Source organism: Phyllobates terribilis, unplaced genomic scaffold (assembly GCF_046119375.1).
Source record: "Phyllobates terribilis strain yellow unplaced genomic scaffold, ASM4611937v1 Scaffold_2__4_contigs__length_985480577, whole genome shotgun sequence".
Taxonomy (NCBI): Eukaryota; Metazoa; Chordata; class Amphibia; order Anura; family Dendrobatidae; genus Phyllobates; species Phyllobates terribilis.
Genome location: NW_027362762.1, coordinates 494,227,114 through 494,245,815, shown reverse-complemented (window position 1 = coordinate 494,245,815; position 18,702 = coordinate 494,227,114). Strand labels below are relative to the sequence as shown.

General features: G+C 37.3%; 1 protein-coding gene across 1 annotated transcript in view; it reads right to left on the bottom strand.

Moving 5' to 3' along the window:
• EPHA10 (EPH receptor A10) overlaps positions 1-17,058 on the bottom strand; it is a 1,221,975-nt gene extending 1,204,917 nt beyond the window's left edge. The window contains exon 1 of the mRNA XM_073665886.1: positions 16,828-17,058. Coding sequence (XP_073521987.1) covers positions 16,828-16,897 — 70 coding nt within the window. The 5' untranslated portion in view covers positions 16,898-17,058. The remainder of the gene's footprint in view (positions 1-16,827) is intronic.
• Positions 17,059-18,702: the final 1,644 nt, after the last annotated feature.

The following is an 18,702-nucleotide window of genomic DNA, read 5'->3' as shown; positions in this document are numbered from 1 at the left end:
GCAAGCAGACTGATTTTGTCTTCATTGGCAGACAGGACATGGTCGACATATAGTCAAGCATGGAAGTTCTGGGGGGATTAGAAGGTATCTTTAGGCACTTGCCTGAAGGAGGAAGGTTTGCTTTTACTTCTAGTGGGTCATTGTTGGGAAGAAGGATGGTCGGTTTCAAAGATGGACAGTTTTATGTCAAGTTTAGCTTTCGGTTTTAAGGTCAGGGGTCTTAGGAATGAGACAAAATCCTTTCTAGTGGTGCTAACTTTTTGGAAGGGTGGAGGAGAGGATGGAAAGTGATGGATAAGAGATGCCCTATTTCGAGTTATTACTACTCTTGGGTGGGCAAATCGAGGTGGTGTGTAAGTCCCCTTACAACTGGCTTTTTAATTGCTTTTCTTTGTGGCATTGTGATTAGGGGAGCTGGTTAGCCCTTTTAGGTCAAAGAAAGGTGGTTTGTTAAGAAAAGATGTGGACTTATACAACAAGAGAATCAAAGTGTTCATTCACTCTTCTAAGACGAATTAGCTGAAAAAGGGATGTAAAAGTGTGTGTCTTTTATGATCCCGTTTGTTTAAGAGAGGTTATGGAGTTATGGTTTTGTATAAGAGAGTTTGGGGCAGGCTGTAGTTGGCTTGCAGATGGTTAATTTCAGTCCCATTTTCAACTCTTGGCTGTTTTTAAGCGCTGCCTGTATTTCGATGGTGTGTCCTCAATGGACTATAGTGGACATTTTTTCTGAATTGATGTGGCTACTGAGGCTGCAAAATGGGGGTTGGGCAATAAAGTAGTAAATTGGATTGGAAATGGGAATCTGCAAGATTTAGATCTTATGTGCAGCCGGCTTGGGTGTAAGTTGTTTAGTTCTGTGTTTAAATCTGTAGTTATGAAATGAAGTAAATGTGTTATTTTTTTCAGATAATAGCCATCAGCTAGTGTGAATTATGGGCCATTCGTTTGTGTTCATTGTGAGAAACGGTTTGGCAGACAGGGTGCCAGTTGCGAATTTCGAGAGAGGAAGCCATACTCCAATGGATTGGTAAACAGGGCATGGCATGGAACATTTTGTTAGGCTTGACCGTGCTCCAAATATACTGGTGCTCCATATCAGGGGTAACAATTTGAGGAAGAGGCAATGTCGTGAATTGATAAAAGATATCATGTTTGAGTTGTTGATTTGTTGAGATTATGGGCAATGTTTCACAGGGTGATCACAGTTTGGTCAGACATTATTCTGAGGAAGAGAAATACAAGTCCCATAGGCATAATGAAGTACAAATAATTAGAGCATCATAGATCATTCATGCAAATAAAGAAATCTAGAACACTCCTAAATTAATACTTGAAAAGAGGAGGTATTATATTATGACTGATAGGACAGATTGTATACATGTCAAGATTCCACCTATGTCACACATGTGTAAATGAAAGTATGTCAGAAAAACCACAATCAAAGGTTTATTTTCATTGAATTATTCGATGGTGGTTTTTCTGACACTTTCATTTACACATGTGTGACATAGGACAAATTGTATACATGTCAAGATTCGACCTATCAGTCATAATATAATACCTTCTATATTTGCATGTTGCATGTGTTTTCCCTACCCCAGGGTTTTTGCTTGTTGCTATTTTGCCTGTCCTGGTTATTTGTAAGAATGTTTTTAACCAGTAGCTAATAAAAATTTATATTTTATACACACTCCCTTTGCTCCTCCTCTTTTCAATTATTCTGAGGAAGGTGTGGTACTGAGCCCGGTCTGTGGTAGGTGTGAATAAGGTTAGAATTAAGGCGAATAGAGAGGTGGCTCGATTTATGGTTAGATATGGTGGGGTGGCAGTGTGGCACGTGGATCTTGAGTTGGGTGAGGTTGAATTTTGGAGAAGGGACGGGGTGCACCTAAATGCAGTGGGTTTAGACTTGTGGTGTCTGGTCATGCAGGTAGGTATTGAACATGGACTGAGAGTATGGAGGGACATAAATGTTTGAGGGGTGCAAAACATTTATGTTTGTGGCAGGGGAAGTCCTCAAAGTTGGTGGATGTGGTTAATGCTAGATTGTGGGGGAGAGCCCACGAGAATCTAGATCACCCATGTGGAATTAACCCAATTATGATGGGTAATTAAATAATCCCGGGACAAGGGTTTGAATGGCCCGTGGGTAGTAGATTATGTTTATTGGCCAGGTTGGTTAACAGTTGACTCTGAGCTGGTGCAAAAGGCTAGAGGTAACAGATGACCTGAGCCGACACGGTCATATTATATCTGTCTTAAGTATGGGGCTTTGAGGACCACTCCTCTAATTTTGCTATATGGTTTACAGTGTTTGTTTATGTTGTTTGATTAACAAAAGGCTGCTCTTGCCAATTTAATCCAATCCTCGTGTGCACTCTGGTTATTTCAGTGGAAGGCAATAAGTGGAGATTAAGGGATGCATCTCACATGACTCGCATATACCCTTTGTCATGACTCTGCCATACAAACTGTGCTCCGCTGGGAACCGCTCATCTCTGCTGGCTCAGATAGGATAATCCACTGCATGGCATTATAGGGCAGCCAGCTCAATAACGCAAAATTATATTAGCCCACTCTCTGATGCTTCAGGTATGTGGGAGTGTGGGAAATCGTGTAAACCATGGAATCAAATCTCAAAATGTTTGAATTTGTGCAAAACCAAAAATTTCTGGAAATTCCACACAAACTCAATCCTCTGCAGATTTATCCACTCATCTCTACTCAATTTATATTCTGGCTAACATAGTCAACTAACATTCCGGTATTATGGGTAATATAAACTGTAAATCTCAGATGTTTTGAATTTAATGCAAATGGGATAAAGCAATAAACTCTGCTTTTACTGTGAGCATATAACACAAGGAATTTGATTTTCAATTTTTAAATATGGGAATATGAATGACATTTGAAACAAATGTGAAATCAAATGTTGCTTTTTAGCAAAATGATAACTAAAAATCTATGTTAGTAAAAGTGTAATCTCTCTATTTTAGCCAAAGCTGAATACAGTCCAATAGGCATTCAGGCAAAATCGCCTGTTGCAAGGAATGTTGAGAGGAGGCCTCTGTTATAGCAGATTGGCATCTCGAACACAGTACATGCCCTTGGATGGCACTGCCACCTGCTCTAATTGTTATTTTCATTCCATGCCAGCTTGAGATTGTACACTCATTAAATAATAATTGAACTAGGCATCTCTAGAAGCAAGTATGTGCACTCTATTTTCATGAGAAAAATAAACTCCCTCAAAAACTAATTCAAGGACATGAGAGACAGAATAACAAAAATAATGTGATCTATATGCAATGAAGCTAAAAATAATATTTCCATATGGTTGTAGAGCTAAAGTTGCTGACTAATTTATGTTTGTGGCTGAAAATATGGAACATATTTTTTGCATATGAAATTTTCTGTACCTATATAAAAAAAATCCAATTTTAAACTTAAACTAAATGTGTAATCAGAAAATGACCTAATCAGTTTGCTGTGTTAAATGTGTCTTTTAAAAAAAAGTGTGTTTGCTTTTACTTTAAAAAAAAAATGCACAAGACTCGAAAACCTGATTTAAAACAGTGGTTCATTTTCTGATGATAGCTCCACTTAACCAGATCCAATCACACGTTGTTAATTTTCCTTACTTTGCATTAGCTAAATACATATCTATTTCATTTGATTTAGAAGAGATCAAAATTATCTAAAATTAGGAAAGAATCACAAAACAAAATGAAAAAATAGTGATAGAAACTAAAAACAGAACACCGGCACTATAAAATTGTATAGGCCACCCAAGAAGGACACCATGGCTCTAGAGTGGTAAAGATTAACATTATGCTCATGGATCCTAAGTAAAAGATTCTAGATTCACTAGGGATAAGAAACTTAGGAATAATATCTAAATACAGATCACATTTCTTTCCAGGAGATATAAGCATATGTTTATAATGGATAAATATATATACTGTAAGTGGGTTATCAGAACTATTAACTTGAGTCATAAGGATTGGCCGCAATGTCATTGATTTTTTAGGACCAAGTGCTCTATTGCTCTAATCAAAATCTTGAAGTCATATAAATGAATATAGACCGAGTCACTTAAATATTGAGCACTGTGTAAATGAATCACTACCAGAGGTGTAAGTTTGGTGATTGCAGGAGGCCTTGGTCCCAGGGTCTCAAGAAATGGCTCTAACCAATATGAGGTTAGACACCATAGTGGAGATTTAGAATTTTGGCCTTCAATTTGTGCCACCGATCACCACAGATGGAATAGAATAAGATACTGTGTCATTGTATTGCTTGCTAAAAGAGGGGCTCTACATAATATTACTGTTGTACTAGGGACTGAGTACTGGATTCAATGCGCAATGCTGAACAAAAGCACCAGGATATTAATGCAATATAGTCTATTCATGATGCTAGACACACCAAGTGGCAAACCAGGGGAATTGCCAAGAGAGGACAACATAGAATGCCACATATGGAGCACATGTTTGATTTATCTTTTTTCCCACCAATTTTGCAAGCCTCTTACATGGACTCTGTTTCTGTTAATGGGGTATTCCTACGAACAAAAGTTCATTTTAATCAATAGATCTTGGAATGATAAATTCCACAATTGGATGTGTTTAAATAAAATATTCCTGAGATTATCTCAGCACAGGAGCATTTTATTTGAACACATCCAATTGTGGAAATCATTATTATTCCAAGATCTACTGATTAAAATGAACTTTCGCTCGTGGGAAAACCCATTTAAGTTTCTTCTTTTACTTTTGCTGTGCTTTTGCGGGTAGCTAGGTCAGTGCCTTGTACAGCCTCAACATACTCTTCCTCCGCTGTTCTGAGTTAAGTCTCAGTAGATTCAGGTTGTTTATTTCCAATTACTTCAATGATAGAGACACAAAGCTGATCAGAAGAAGATGGCGAATGGATACAAAAGAGTTTCAGATAGAAATTTCCTTGTACAAGTAACCTACAGTTACTCCCAATTTGGATGGTTAATGACTCTGCTTTAAAACCTGTGTATGTACATTAGCTCTCTACTAGAAGGAAAGAAAACAGGCGATAGCAACCATGTAATTCAGTCTCTGACCTTTAATGAGTCTTACATCATGATTAGGAAAATAGGGATATTACCAGGTCAGACAACCAGCCCCAAATTCAGGTTTCGGAGTACTTTTTCTTAGATTGATGTCTGGCTTTTCAAGGCCCACTTACAGGGTTACAACCTCTCAGCACTAGTGAAATTGTTCTTTTTCCTCTTGTGAGAGACCTAGTTTACATACTGTATGTACCCAATAATTATTTGCTTCTTATTGCATTAAATAAGACTTCCTTTACACATGTTCCAACCCTTGATAACTAAACAAGGCACTTGTATTCCCGAGCATGTAGAAACTTGAAGTCCTCTCTTTTGGCTGGTGCATATTTTATTTTCTATGGAATATCCTGCAGGAATATTTCAGTTCTTTAAACAAGACAGGACAGTTTAAGGTTGTAAATGTGGTAGAAGAGAAGATCTGCGATTTATCTCTCCATCTTACAATGATATAGAAGCCGGGTGAAATATCACTGTAGAGGTTTGTAAATAGCCCATGTCTCATTTTTCTCTCTGAAGTTATGCGCCGAACCTCTTACAATGACTGTCACGGTGGAGATGAGAACAGACAGCACAATGTAATGTGCTCCGGAGTTTATAAAGAAATAAAGCAAGAAAAAGAATGTAATGGCTTGATTTACATTCTAGGCAAACAAAGCCAGCCAATTCCCCAGTGTATTGTCCCAGGGACCATAAATACATATCAAATGCTGTATGACCCCTTCAGTAAGGTCCACCCATTACCTCATGTTAGTATGCACTGTCTGATCTTTCCCGCAGTTGTCTAAGACTGTATTGTTTCTTGTTTATCTCTGAAAGTCTTATGATCTTCTCTGTATTGTTCAGAGATGCGGTAAATTGCAGCGCAACCAGCAAATGCAATGTAAATATCAATAAAACAGCATTTCAGCACCATATAACACAAATGTCATGGCAAACAGAGGATATTAGTCTATTTGCTTATACAAAAAATGTCTTCTGTTTTATCAAACCATTTAAATACTGATGTAGAAGATATTACTATTCTTTCTTATTGTTAATCTGCTGAATGGAACCAAAGAACGCCAAAGATTAACATAGTTATTGGTTGATAGTTTATGATGCCCAGCATTTTATTTGTCTTCATTATGATTAAAAGCATTGTGGGTTTTTTTCCAAAAACAGTACCAGACTAGTCTACAAGTCAAACTGCCAACCCCTTATCTACCCCGGCATCATCAGAGGAGAGTGAGGAGTTGTGGTTACTGTAAGTCTTATTTTCTGCAATAGATTGTTTCTGACCTACAACAGTCTATGTGTCTTATTTTTAACTATGTCGTATCATGATGTTAAAGTGGTTCTCCACCAATACTAATGTTTAGAAATAACAACTTATATTAATCACAGAACACCATATATAATAACAAAGGCAGAGTTTAGATGAATAGCATGGTATTAAAACTGTTAAACTTCTTTTTCTCATTTTCTTCCATCCGCAGTGTGTCAGTCCATCTTTCAGCATGATAACTTAGTCATTTATGATACACTATAACCCAACAGCTATAGCCTTTGTCAGGCAATAAATCCATAGCAGCCAGTGAGCCTATGAACATGTTCTACAAGGCTGCATTGGCGTTAAGATGAGAATCAGACCTGAGATAGTGGTATTTGTCTTTTAGTATATTAGTTCAAGTGAAACCAGTAGGGGTGCCACATCTTAAGAACTACATTCAACACAGTGGAATCAATAGTCATTAATTGTTTTTGGCGTCTGTTGGGAGACAAGCTGGATGAGGCTATTAGTCATAGCTAATCATGCCCAGAATACAGAATATGCAGGAGAACCCACGTCATCCTTAGCCATATCTGTACCATTTTGGGAATTGAGACCATGAAGGGAAAGAAAAAATGGTAATCAGCTGACTTTCCAATAAGACAATAGAGGGGAAATTCAGTAGAAAATCCAAGTAAGTACTATTGGCACTCGAGAAGACCTTATTTGATCAGGGTATGCTGCAGGGACTGCGGAAACGACTCCAGCTGGTATTCAGGTCAAAAATGTGAGACTCCATGGGGACTGAGCTCCAGTACCAATGAAAGAGAAAATTAATTAAAACATTACTTTTAATGTGCGTTTAAAAACATGGTGAAAGCAATAAAAGAAATAAAAAAAAGTTAGAGATCCATAAGCTTACTCGTTTGGGATTAACCCTTATTCATAGTTATAAACTATGTAACTATGTAACTATGTATAGCTGTCCAGGAGTATGTATTGTACAGTATGTTGTCCGTTTGTTTGGACGGGTTTCTTCCCACATTCCAAACACACACTGATTGGGAATTTAGATTGTGAACCCCAATGGGGACAGAGATGATGATCTCTGTAAAGCCCCGTGGAAATTAATGATGTATAAGCAAGTAAAATAAATAAGGTGATTTGCAGCTATCAGCAGTTGTATGGGGTGACACTATATTTATAAGCTATAACATTTTAGAAGAGGTCCATTTTCCAACTATTGTTTATCATGTTGTACTAGCAGTGTCTTCTTTTATATGGACCCAATAATATGCATCCTGCTTGTGACCTGCCGTATCTTGTAAGTCAGTGACCCTTTTACTTATACTGCGAGTTTCATTTGTCTTGAACCAATAGAACTAATTCTAGGGTTTAGCTCTATCAGACCTAATTTTATACCTTGTATTACAAAGTGTTCATCGTCCTGATGCTTACAGAAGCGTATCTCTACTTCTATTGGAAAAAAAAAAAAGTAAAATCTAGACATTTATGCCTAGGAGACAACACTTATGATCCTTGAGTGACCAGGGAATGGAAGGGTGTATATTTTGTATTTTAATTGTGGTGTCGACAGGAAGAATGCTTTTTCCAGCTCTTCGATATATACTTTCTTGTTTTTCTGCATTATTTCAGACAATAAACGCAATTATGTTTCCCCTTAAATACAACACTTCATTTGCAGAATTCTCTAGCCCTCTTTATTGTACAATATGACTCCCAACATGTATTTCTAAGATTCTCCTAGATCCTGTTAAAAATGCTGTAACATTGAATTGAAAAGATAGGTCAACACCAATTTGTGATAATTAATCTTTTACATTAATTATATGTATTACAGTACACAGTATTATATGAATGGCACAACTGCGCCACCATGCCCAAATCATGGCAAAGCAGTGCTCAAAGGGATTTTCTGAGATTTATAAATTATCTGTTCTAGTCCTGTATATATTGGAGCGGGTGTCTAAAAGTTTTATGTCGACATATGCATGCCAATAGCCTACAGTCTAGTCTGCAGATATGTTGTATGAAGTCTATACAAGCAGCAAATCTATTGCCATGCTGAATGGGCGGCCATAAACAAGCAAGCATCTGCTGCCCAATTATGGTTCCAGATACCTCAGCTTGAGGATTTCACTCAGACACAATATTTATCACTAGATTGTAGCATTGTTTTTAGTGCTAAAACAGATTAATGCAGTTAATAAATCCTAGAGAATAAATAAATAATTAAATCATTACCTAGAACAATTATCGGTAAAGCAACAGAGATTTAAATGGAGCCTATAATAACATTAATGCTGCTCAAGCCAAGGGCAGCATGACTCAGGCAATGGCTATGCGATTGCAGCCAAATGATGGGGCATTTCAGAGTATGCATATTTTGAAAAGCCGGCCAGGGACTAAACAGTTTCGCCTCACCCCGATCCCCTATACTGATAGACCTCTACCTACATGGACACATATGAATTTGGCAATGTGTTGTGCGCTCCCCAAAAAAGGTTTTGATTTGAATAGTTAGCAAATAGAATTACCTTTATTAGATTCCACAGACTAATAGATCACAAACCAGTTTTCGGCTCTGGATAGGAGCCTTCGTCAGGTCATCAGAATCCTGTCCTGTCTGGAACCGAAAACCAGTTTGTGATCAATCAATCTGTGGAATCTTATAAAGGTAATTCTATTTGCCAATTATTCAACTCAAAACCTTTCTTGGATAGCACATCACACTTTGCCGAATTCCTAGACTATGTTAACCTGCTCAACTCTGGAGCTCAATCTCTTCTAGTGCTGTCTACCACTACAAGTGAAACCTACACACTGGTCACCTTTCACCACTGTACAACCTAAGCACCATGAAAATCTTAATTTTCGACTTGGACACCTAGGGAGAGACCTGGCAAAGAAAAAGAATCTGAACAAGGAGAAGCTGGCTGTGGACCTGCCTCAGACGATACACACAGTTCCTGACTGGCAGAAGGAATCTGATGATAGTTTCTTTTTAAAAGAGGATCATATCAGAGTTGACATAGACAAGGTAACTTCATTCCATACCACCAATCCACAGAAAAGTGCTGAAAACCTAACCTTAGCAGTAGAGAATTCCTATCAAGGCTGCTTTATCTATATCTAGATGGAAAGATTTTAAAGAAAATTTCCAATTTTGTTAATTACAGAACTGAAAAACATAATTTGTAACATTGCCCATTTTTATTGGAAAACTGGACATTACAAAGTTCTAATGGAAGGAACAAAAGATTAACATAGCTGGGTGTACTTTATCCAATTTCTCCCATACATAAATAAGTAAGAAGAGCAATTCCACTTTTACTTTATTCTATGCAACAGGGAAGTGAGAAGTAATTTCACTTCTAAATCTAAAGGAGCCATAGACAACCAAAGCTTGACTAAGAGGTGCCAGACCCAATTCCCTTTGCCAGAACTGATAATATAGAGAAGTAGATAAGTAACTGCCAGATACCTGGCACATACCAGAGACATACTGTAAGTTAAAACTGCCTATGATTATAATATAGTTTTAAAACAAAAGCCTACTCAGGCTCAAACTGGCCCACAGATAAACAGTTGAATCCTCGGAAAGGCTGCATCCGATCATTCATTTAACAGAATATCCAGTATGTATTTAAATAGAAACATAGTTTGTGAATGAATATAATGTAATATTTGCAAGTAGCTGAACAGTGGGCCGCCAGAGTCAATGTTACTAGTGGGCCCTTGGCACCCCTGTCCAACACCGATACTACCATTGTCCATAACTGGTCCATTGTCAAGACTTAATGAAACCAACATTTTTTAACAGAAAATGTCTGAGGTCATCTTACGTAAAACAAGGCATTTAATATACTGCTTACAGTAGTTCAAAAGTACATAAAGAACCGAACGCATGAACTTGTTAACTAAAAGCTGACATAAAGGATGTATCATATATCCATAAATCTCTAAAGCAGTTTGTGGATATATTCCATGTATCTCATCCAAATAGACAATATGTGTAAATCCACAATCACCCCTTGCCTTTACAGCAGCGTCTACACCCATTTAGATCTTACTGACCAAAGTTCAGCGTAGTTCATTGTAGCATGAGCAATATTTCTGTTCTTTTATAGAACTCTTATAATTATTCAGATTTCCCATGAATACAGTATATAAATACCAACCAATTGACAGCAACAGAAGGGCCAGAAAACTTCAAGTATATGAAGTTGCAAAGTGCATAAATAGGAATACACCATCAGGTTTCTACATAAACAATGGGTGAAGAATGTGAAGTAATCTCGGCAATTGCTCTAGAGAAATGTTTTTGTCTTTGAAACCTTGCCATTCCCATTTACACTCTAAATATTGCATCCATGCTTGGAGCATATAACAGGACAATGACCCCTATCCTTTGGATTACCCTATTGTTATACAATACTCTATATGGACACATCATTACAGATGGGTATGCCTGAAAGTTATAGTTTTTCAATTAGGGTAAGAGACCAGTCAGAGACCAATTCTAGCTAGATCTAGTCTTCAAACAGAGTCTGGACAGACATCTCTCTGAGATGATTTAGTGAATCCTGCAGTGGGCCGGGGGTTGGACACGATGACCCAGGATGTCCCCTCCAACTCTACCATTCTATGATTCTATGATTCTAGATAGGAAGATTCTCGTCAATATTCAGGTCCATATATTTAATGGAAATGTGTAATATTGCGTTAATTAGTATTCATGAAAAAGCCAAAAAGTATTATTTTATGAGAGCTCATTTTACTTTTAAAACTATTCAGTTATAGTGATAGCTAGCGGTATATCTAATAGTAGGATATGTATACATAGTGGTTAGTGATATTTAGAAGTGCTCCATTAATACATTTCTTACATTTCTCCATCATTGTCAGTGATCTCATCAGAGCTTTCTGATGTTTGCCTTAAGAAGAAATCCAGTCGGCAAGTCATTTTCGAAAATTTGATAGACACATATATAAAGGACACATTGGTGAATCTATGAAAATCACTGATTTCGAGAAGGAAAGAGCTCTATGGAGAGTCTCCACTCCTGAGCTGGTCAGTGATTTCTGTTCCTGAAAATCTGACACATCATTCTAGGCAAGCTGTCACTGATCTGAATAGACTTTTTCCTAGAATGTGTTGCCACATTTCCTACAATCGAAATCACTGAGTAGTGTTAAAGAGGGATTTGCTCTGGAAATCACAGGCATCACCAATGCAACTTTTATATATGCATTAATGGCAGATTGCTTGACTTTTTTCCCCCCGTTAATGGATATTATGACAATGGTGGGAATTTGACCACACGTTCATGCGATATGATTTCATGGTGGATGTCTTATTATGGCTCAATAATGGTATGGAGCAACTGTATATTGTATTTTGTCTTCTTATGTTTCGATAAGCGCCACATAAATGGGGGACTTTTTTTAAAATGATTAAAATCTCTGATGACCGCTTATAAATAAAATCATGCATACAAAAAAAAAGACAATGGACTTATACTTACCCTAATATTGCAGGGAAAAATTTCTATAGTGTGTTTAAAGGCTAAATAAAAATGACTAATTAAAATAAAAATATTACTCATACCTCTTAGCCCATATTTTAGTACTATGTCAAGAATAGTGGAGCAAAACAGTGATGATTCTCAGGGTTTCTACGATGCACTGCTTATACCCTTTTTCTTTACTGTTCAAGGAAATGGTGGATTTTATATGGAGAATCAAAGTGGTAAAGGGAAAAGCTTGATATAATTTCTCCAAAAGTATACTATGTAGAGCAAGTAGGTGTAGACACCATAGAAGAACTATAATAATCTGTCAGACGCTCCAAAAGAAGAACGTTCCATCATAAAAGGAAGCATGACAAGGTGAACTAAACAGAGACGGAGATGGGGTTAAGGTTTCACAGCAGAAATGTAAGGTACTGGCAGCACAGGATAAGTTTATCTGAGGTACTGTGCCTCTCTCCCAGACGATACTGTAATGAACAGACAGGCTATTTAAACCCCTGTCAGAGACTAGCAGACATTATCTGCTTCATCTTAACAGATACAATGACATTTTCCATTATCAGCTTTGCATTGTGTTCTAGTATTGCAGTATAATCCAAATTATGCACAGTAAAAAGTACACTCTCAGAAACAAAGGAATAAATATTACTTGTCATTGTCCAAAGGACAACACCGCCATCACCGGCACAAAAGCACTGCATGTAATTATCAGCATATTTGTTATTTAACAATTAATAATTACAAGATTTGGAACAAAGGAAATAGCGACATACTAAATTACATTTTTTTGCCTAATAGGATGAGAGAGGTGACATTCGGATCAAAGTAAAATGCAAGGATTTTTTCTCACAAGGGGGCGCTGTTCAGTAAAGTCATGGAATTCCATGCTAAGGATAGGACAGTGACAGTGGCACAGGCAGAACAGATGGGAAAGTTGTCTGTCTCGCCATACAGTGTGGTGCTGCTGAAGCTGCTTGGTTACGTTCACACAAGAGTTTTTTCGGTCCGGACGGCACACAGACCAATATTAATCAAATCAATGTGTTAATTCATATAAACAGCATGCGCTGATCTCATCCGTTTTTTTGGATGAACTCATTTATACATTGATGCACAAAAATTTGTTTCACATTTATTAACATAATAAACTGTATTTGCCCCTGTATGAGTATTTAATTATTGAAGTATAAAAACGGATGCTATTTGGATGTCATGCTGGTGACAATACAGATGGAAAATCATCTGTTTATTTATCTGGATGGGAATGGAAGACTTTTCATACGCCCGTGTGAACTTAGTATTTCATGGAATAAATATTGCAGGAGAAGCAGAATATTTAGATCACATCAGGTCACTGCACAATTCTGACGTCTTTGCATCTAGTAGTGTTTTATCATTAAATGGGATAAAATGGGTTATTATTTTAGGGTCTATTTTGTATTTTTTCTTAGGGTTGTTATACTATAGTGTCGTAGTTATATATAATTATGTATGTATATATATTGCAGAATATATATTTAAATAAAAAGATTATCTTACAACTACAGTTCTACGTATCCAGTTCAGATATCTACACAACAGAAAAGACAACAACAATTTTTCTTCTCTTTTTTTTTATTAAAAAACGATCCTTAATATCTACAAACTCCACATTTCCTAAATTCTCTTCAAGGCTTAACATTGCTTGGCACATCCATGTATATCAGCTTCAATCTCTGGTTCCTTCAATATGTGCCTCTTATACCAAGCTCAGCATTGCCTCATCTTTGAACTGTTTATATCTACTACACTCATGCCTAAATCTGTCCCTCTCATCTCTCTGCAACCCTGGCCTTCTCACAATTCATCAGCTTTCCTCTCGCTTCTGAAGTCTTGGTATTAATGGACTTCTAGTAAAAAAGTCATTCAACTATAGCACTTTTACAGACTTAAAAGTTCATTGATGGCCATCGTCTTATACAGTGCTCCGGTGACTTATTAGACCACATACTCACAAAGGACAGAATACATGTATCGCTTTGTATATGAATATACAATCATAGTGACTAGGTAATACTGGAAATGATAGCCACTGTCACAAATCCAATGACACACCTTACACAATGAAGCTAGAGACCGGCACAATAGGGTATCTTAGAAAAATATTCAAATATATGACATGATAAAAATCCAGTAAGTATAAGAGATGGATGGATAGATGGATATATAGATAAAATTTATAGATGGATATATAGATAGATAATAGATAGATAGATAGATATGTGATAGCTAGATAGAAAGATAATAGATAGATATGGATAGATAGGTGTAATTTATAGATGAATAGATAGATAGATAGATAGATAGATAGATAGATATGTGATAGATAGATAGATAGATAGGTATGTGATAGATAGATAATAGATAGATATGTGATAGATAGATAGACAGATAGATAGATATGGATAGATAGGTGTGATTTATAGATGGATAGATAGATAGATAGATAGATGGATATATAGATATATATGTGATAGATATATATGAGATAGATAGATAGATATGGATAGATAGATATAGATAGATATGTGATAGATAGATAGATAGATATGAGATAGATAGATAGATAGAGATATGTGATAGATAGATAGATAGATAGATAGATAGATAGATAGATATGAGATAGATAGATAGATAGATAGATAGATAGATAGATAGAGATATGTGATGGATAGATATAGATAGATAGATAGATAGATAGATAGATAGATAGATAGATAGATAGATAGATAGTGATATAAAAACTGAATCAAAGCAGCACCAGTTCCAAGTATCTGGGAATGCAAAACCTCCGATTGTGACCCTATCATCCTTCTATATGTAGATCCAAAAATGCAGGAAGCAATCCAAGTAGATTAACTGGATTTTTTAATGGTCCATGTGAGCAGAGGTATTTTTTCCTCAGCAGAGCCTTTGTCTAAGATAGATAGACAGTTAGTGACATAAAAAATGAATCTAAGCAGCACCTACCAATCCCAAGTAACTCAGGGTGCAAACCCTCAGGTTGTGACCCTATCATCCTTCTATATGTAGATCCAGAAAAGCAGGCAACACTACCTGTAGATTAATTGGACTTTTTAATAGACCAAGTGCTCAGCATCAATTTTTTGGCTCAAGAGAACCTTTGTCTAAGACAGATAGATGGATGGATGGATGGATGGATAGAGAAAGAGAGATAGATAGATATTTTACTCTTCAACTTTACAGTAAAGTACATATTCCTCACACAGACTCCGGCCAGAAACATGTCCTATTCTCTTTGTACTCTTTAAGCTGGTACATCTAGTGCCGCATAAGATCAGTACATAGCTTCAGCCATAAAGTAGAATTATCCATAGACAAAGCCCGCCATCCAGAATGAGTAATCTTAAAATCATGAAGACCATGTGTGAGATCACTGTCATTATTAACCTAAAATTATTTGCCTATGTATGTTCAGAGGTAGGGATACTGGCCATGCTGTCTTTTGTCACCAGGAAGTAATTATGCCATCTTGTGCCAATAGTCAAGTGCCTGACAGTAAATAGCTGTCATTGTTGAGATATGCAGCTTCCCTGCTGGCTTGCTCTGTTAAGATACTAAGAGTCCAGTCAATTAGAAATCATTCATGCACCATTGAACAATGATTTTCCATACTGCTGTGAAACTCAGCCCTAGGATCCTAAATATCCTAAGCAAAATATAGCCATTGTTTCGCAACTCCTTCACTACCTCCCACACTTTCCAGCCTTGGCAAACACTGCACAACAATGTCAAGGGTACAAACAATGATAGAAGGGGTGGTGGATTTTAAGAAATGTCCTGGTGCAGCTTTTTCCATGCTCAGATGACACAACAGATGAAATTAACCCGATCACTGCCAATGGCAGGAACAGCATGGTCATACACATTGATGGGTAAAAGGTCAACCAAGCTTTAAAGGGCAGACACAGACAGTCCAACCCTCCAGATTTACACTACCCAGGACAATGCATTTATTGTTCAGAGAGCAACACAATAGAAAATTGCCTTCTATATAAGTCCTATGGAAATTCATGTAAGAAAGCTGTTTTCTATTTCACATCCAAACAGTGAAAACATTTCAAGGATAATATTAGTAATCAGACAGCACATGTAATATGAATCATTACTTCCGTGAATGGCACCCTATTATATACTGAAATGAGAGATATCAATATCATGCATACATTGCTGAGTAAATGCCAACAGTCAGATATTGCAAAACATCCAATAATAAAAAAAAAAAGCCAATAATGATAATAATAACAATTCTTCAATAGTTATAGTATGGTAGTATATTAAATTGCAATTTCAATGAAAAAATGGCATTTTTCATTTGGAAATTTAACGCCATTTCAATTAGTGACGAATTTATCATATATATATATATATATATATATATATATATATATATATATATATGTCTATATATATATAAATATATATATATATTTATATATAATATAAATGGAAATGTCCAGCCTCAGTAACGTAATGGAAGGTTATACAGATCGCATGCTGCAAAGATATTGCAGTTAATACAAACACACAAATGAATGACATCACAGTAATGCCCATTGACACAATGTGCACACACTAGATTTACAATTTATGTAAAGCCCCAGAAGTTAATATACTGCAATCACCAGGTGTATGAATGCTTTTTTTATTAATATTAATCTATGCCTTTGTCATTGATCACATAGGACATGTATTCATACACCTGCTCACAGTCTAGTAAATGCCTGACTTTATCCTCTGAGAACAAACAAGCCTTATCCAGAGGAAAGGTAAATCCCTATCTGACACATAGAGCACTTTCTCATTCATTGAGGAGGCTTGTGCGTGGCACCAGCCCTGTGATTGGCAGTACCTACCTTGCTCTGCAGAGAGGTACCAGGGCAGAGTGAGGCAGATGAGGCAGGTGAGGGTGCTGCAGAGCCCCATGCTGTGTGTACTGTGGCTACCCAGAGATGCTGATACTGATGCTGCTCCTGCTGCTGTTTGTAGCTCCCAGTTTGGATTCAGGCTGCTCCATAATAGGAATGGGAAGGAGGATCAGAGCCTGGAGCACAGGCCAATAAGCGTGTAGACGGGGAGGGAGCCAACACGTGTTGGGTTTTCTATGAGAAAGGAGGGGTGTTAAGGCTGCGGAGTGAGCAGAGAATAGAAATTTGGACATATTAGAGAAGAGATGTGATCAATGCAATGGGCGAATGAGCAGCGAGCGCTTTATAGGTGACAATACTCACTAGCAAGCTGTACTATATTGTGTGAAAATATGCAAATACTGCAGAGGTGAGTTTGTCATGTGGCACAGCTCCGAAGGTGCCTTTTACATAGGACTGCTGGCGCTGTCACCCTAATTCAGTGAGTTATTACCACGTACAGACATAGCAGCCTTAAAAAGCTAAATGATCATTTTAGCCCCGCTACATCAATACTTGACAATAAACGGAAAGGATTTCATTTAAGGTGTCTCTTGCATGCTGATTAAGAGAAAGGTTGAACTTGACGGACCTATGTCTTTTCTCAAGCTATCCAACTGTGTAATTATGATCAAAATTGAAATCATTAAGGAAGGTTTTGGTGTTGCAAATGTCTGGAGACAAGTATAATGCCGGAGTAAGTGTTAAGTTCTTCTATTTTTGTCTTACCCTGCTATTTACGTGCTGCAAAGAATTAGTAATCGCAATAACGATGTAGCACTGTGGTTGACATGCTTTTGTGAATCAATCTGAAACATGAGAAAACACAGGAAGTAACGAAGCACAACCACTACAATATGCATCTGGTGTTTCATTTTCAGTTAATGTTCTGTTAGTAGACCCCCATTAATCCTCCAGCTGGGACTCTTACCAAAACCGATGTAGAACCAAGTGGTGTCATTTGCTGGATCTTCTTCATCTCCTCTTCACCTTGCTGCAGGGGTTCCTCGACGTCCCTTCTTTTCTCTCTGTTCGTTATAGGCAGCCACTATCAGTAGATTTGGCATTCAGTACCACCTCTACGCTAATGACATCCAATTATATACCTCTTCTCATTACATCAATCACCCCCACACTAGTACAATATACTGGTAATTGTCTGTCCACTGTCTCTAACATCATATCCTCTATCTAATACTAAATCTTTCCAAAACTGAATTTCTTGTGTTTCTTCCACCCTTTATTAACCTACCTAAACATGATATTTCCATTTTCATGTCTGGTATTTAGGGTCATACATAGAAAGCATGTGGCCACATAGCAGAAGTTCTATCTGGGCCCCCCTCACACACAAAAAAATAATATTCACAGAAGAGCATATTCCTCCACAGTACACTCCACATGCACAGTATGATGACCCTACAGTACCCCCCACCCTCAAAGTATGATACCCCACAAAGAACCCAACACAGTATGATGGACCCCAAAGTCTCCCACACACAGTATGATGATGCCGACACAGCTCTCCATAGAATATAATGATCTCCACACAGCTTCAATACAATATCATGGCCCCCCATACAGCATAGTGGCCCTCTATGCAGTGTAGTGGCCCCCACAACCCTCCACACTGTATAACGGCCTGGATACATTATATTTGCCTCCGCTATCACTCCAAGAAGTATAATGACACCCCACACAACCCTCTACATGGCATAATGTCTCTTGCACACCCCTCCACATAGTATAATGGACCACACACAACACTCCACACTGTATAATGGCTTCCATAGAGTATAATGGCCAGCATCTATAATATAACCG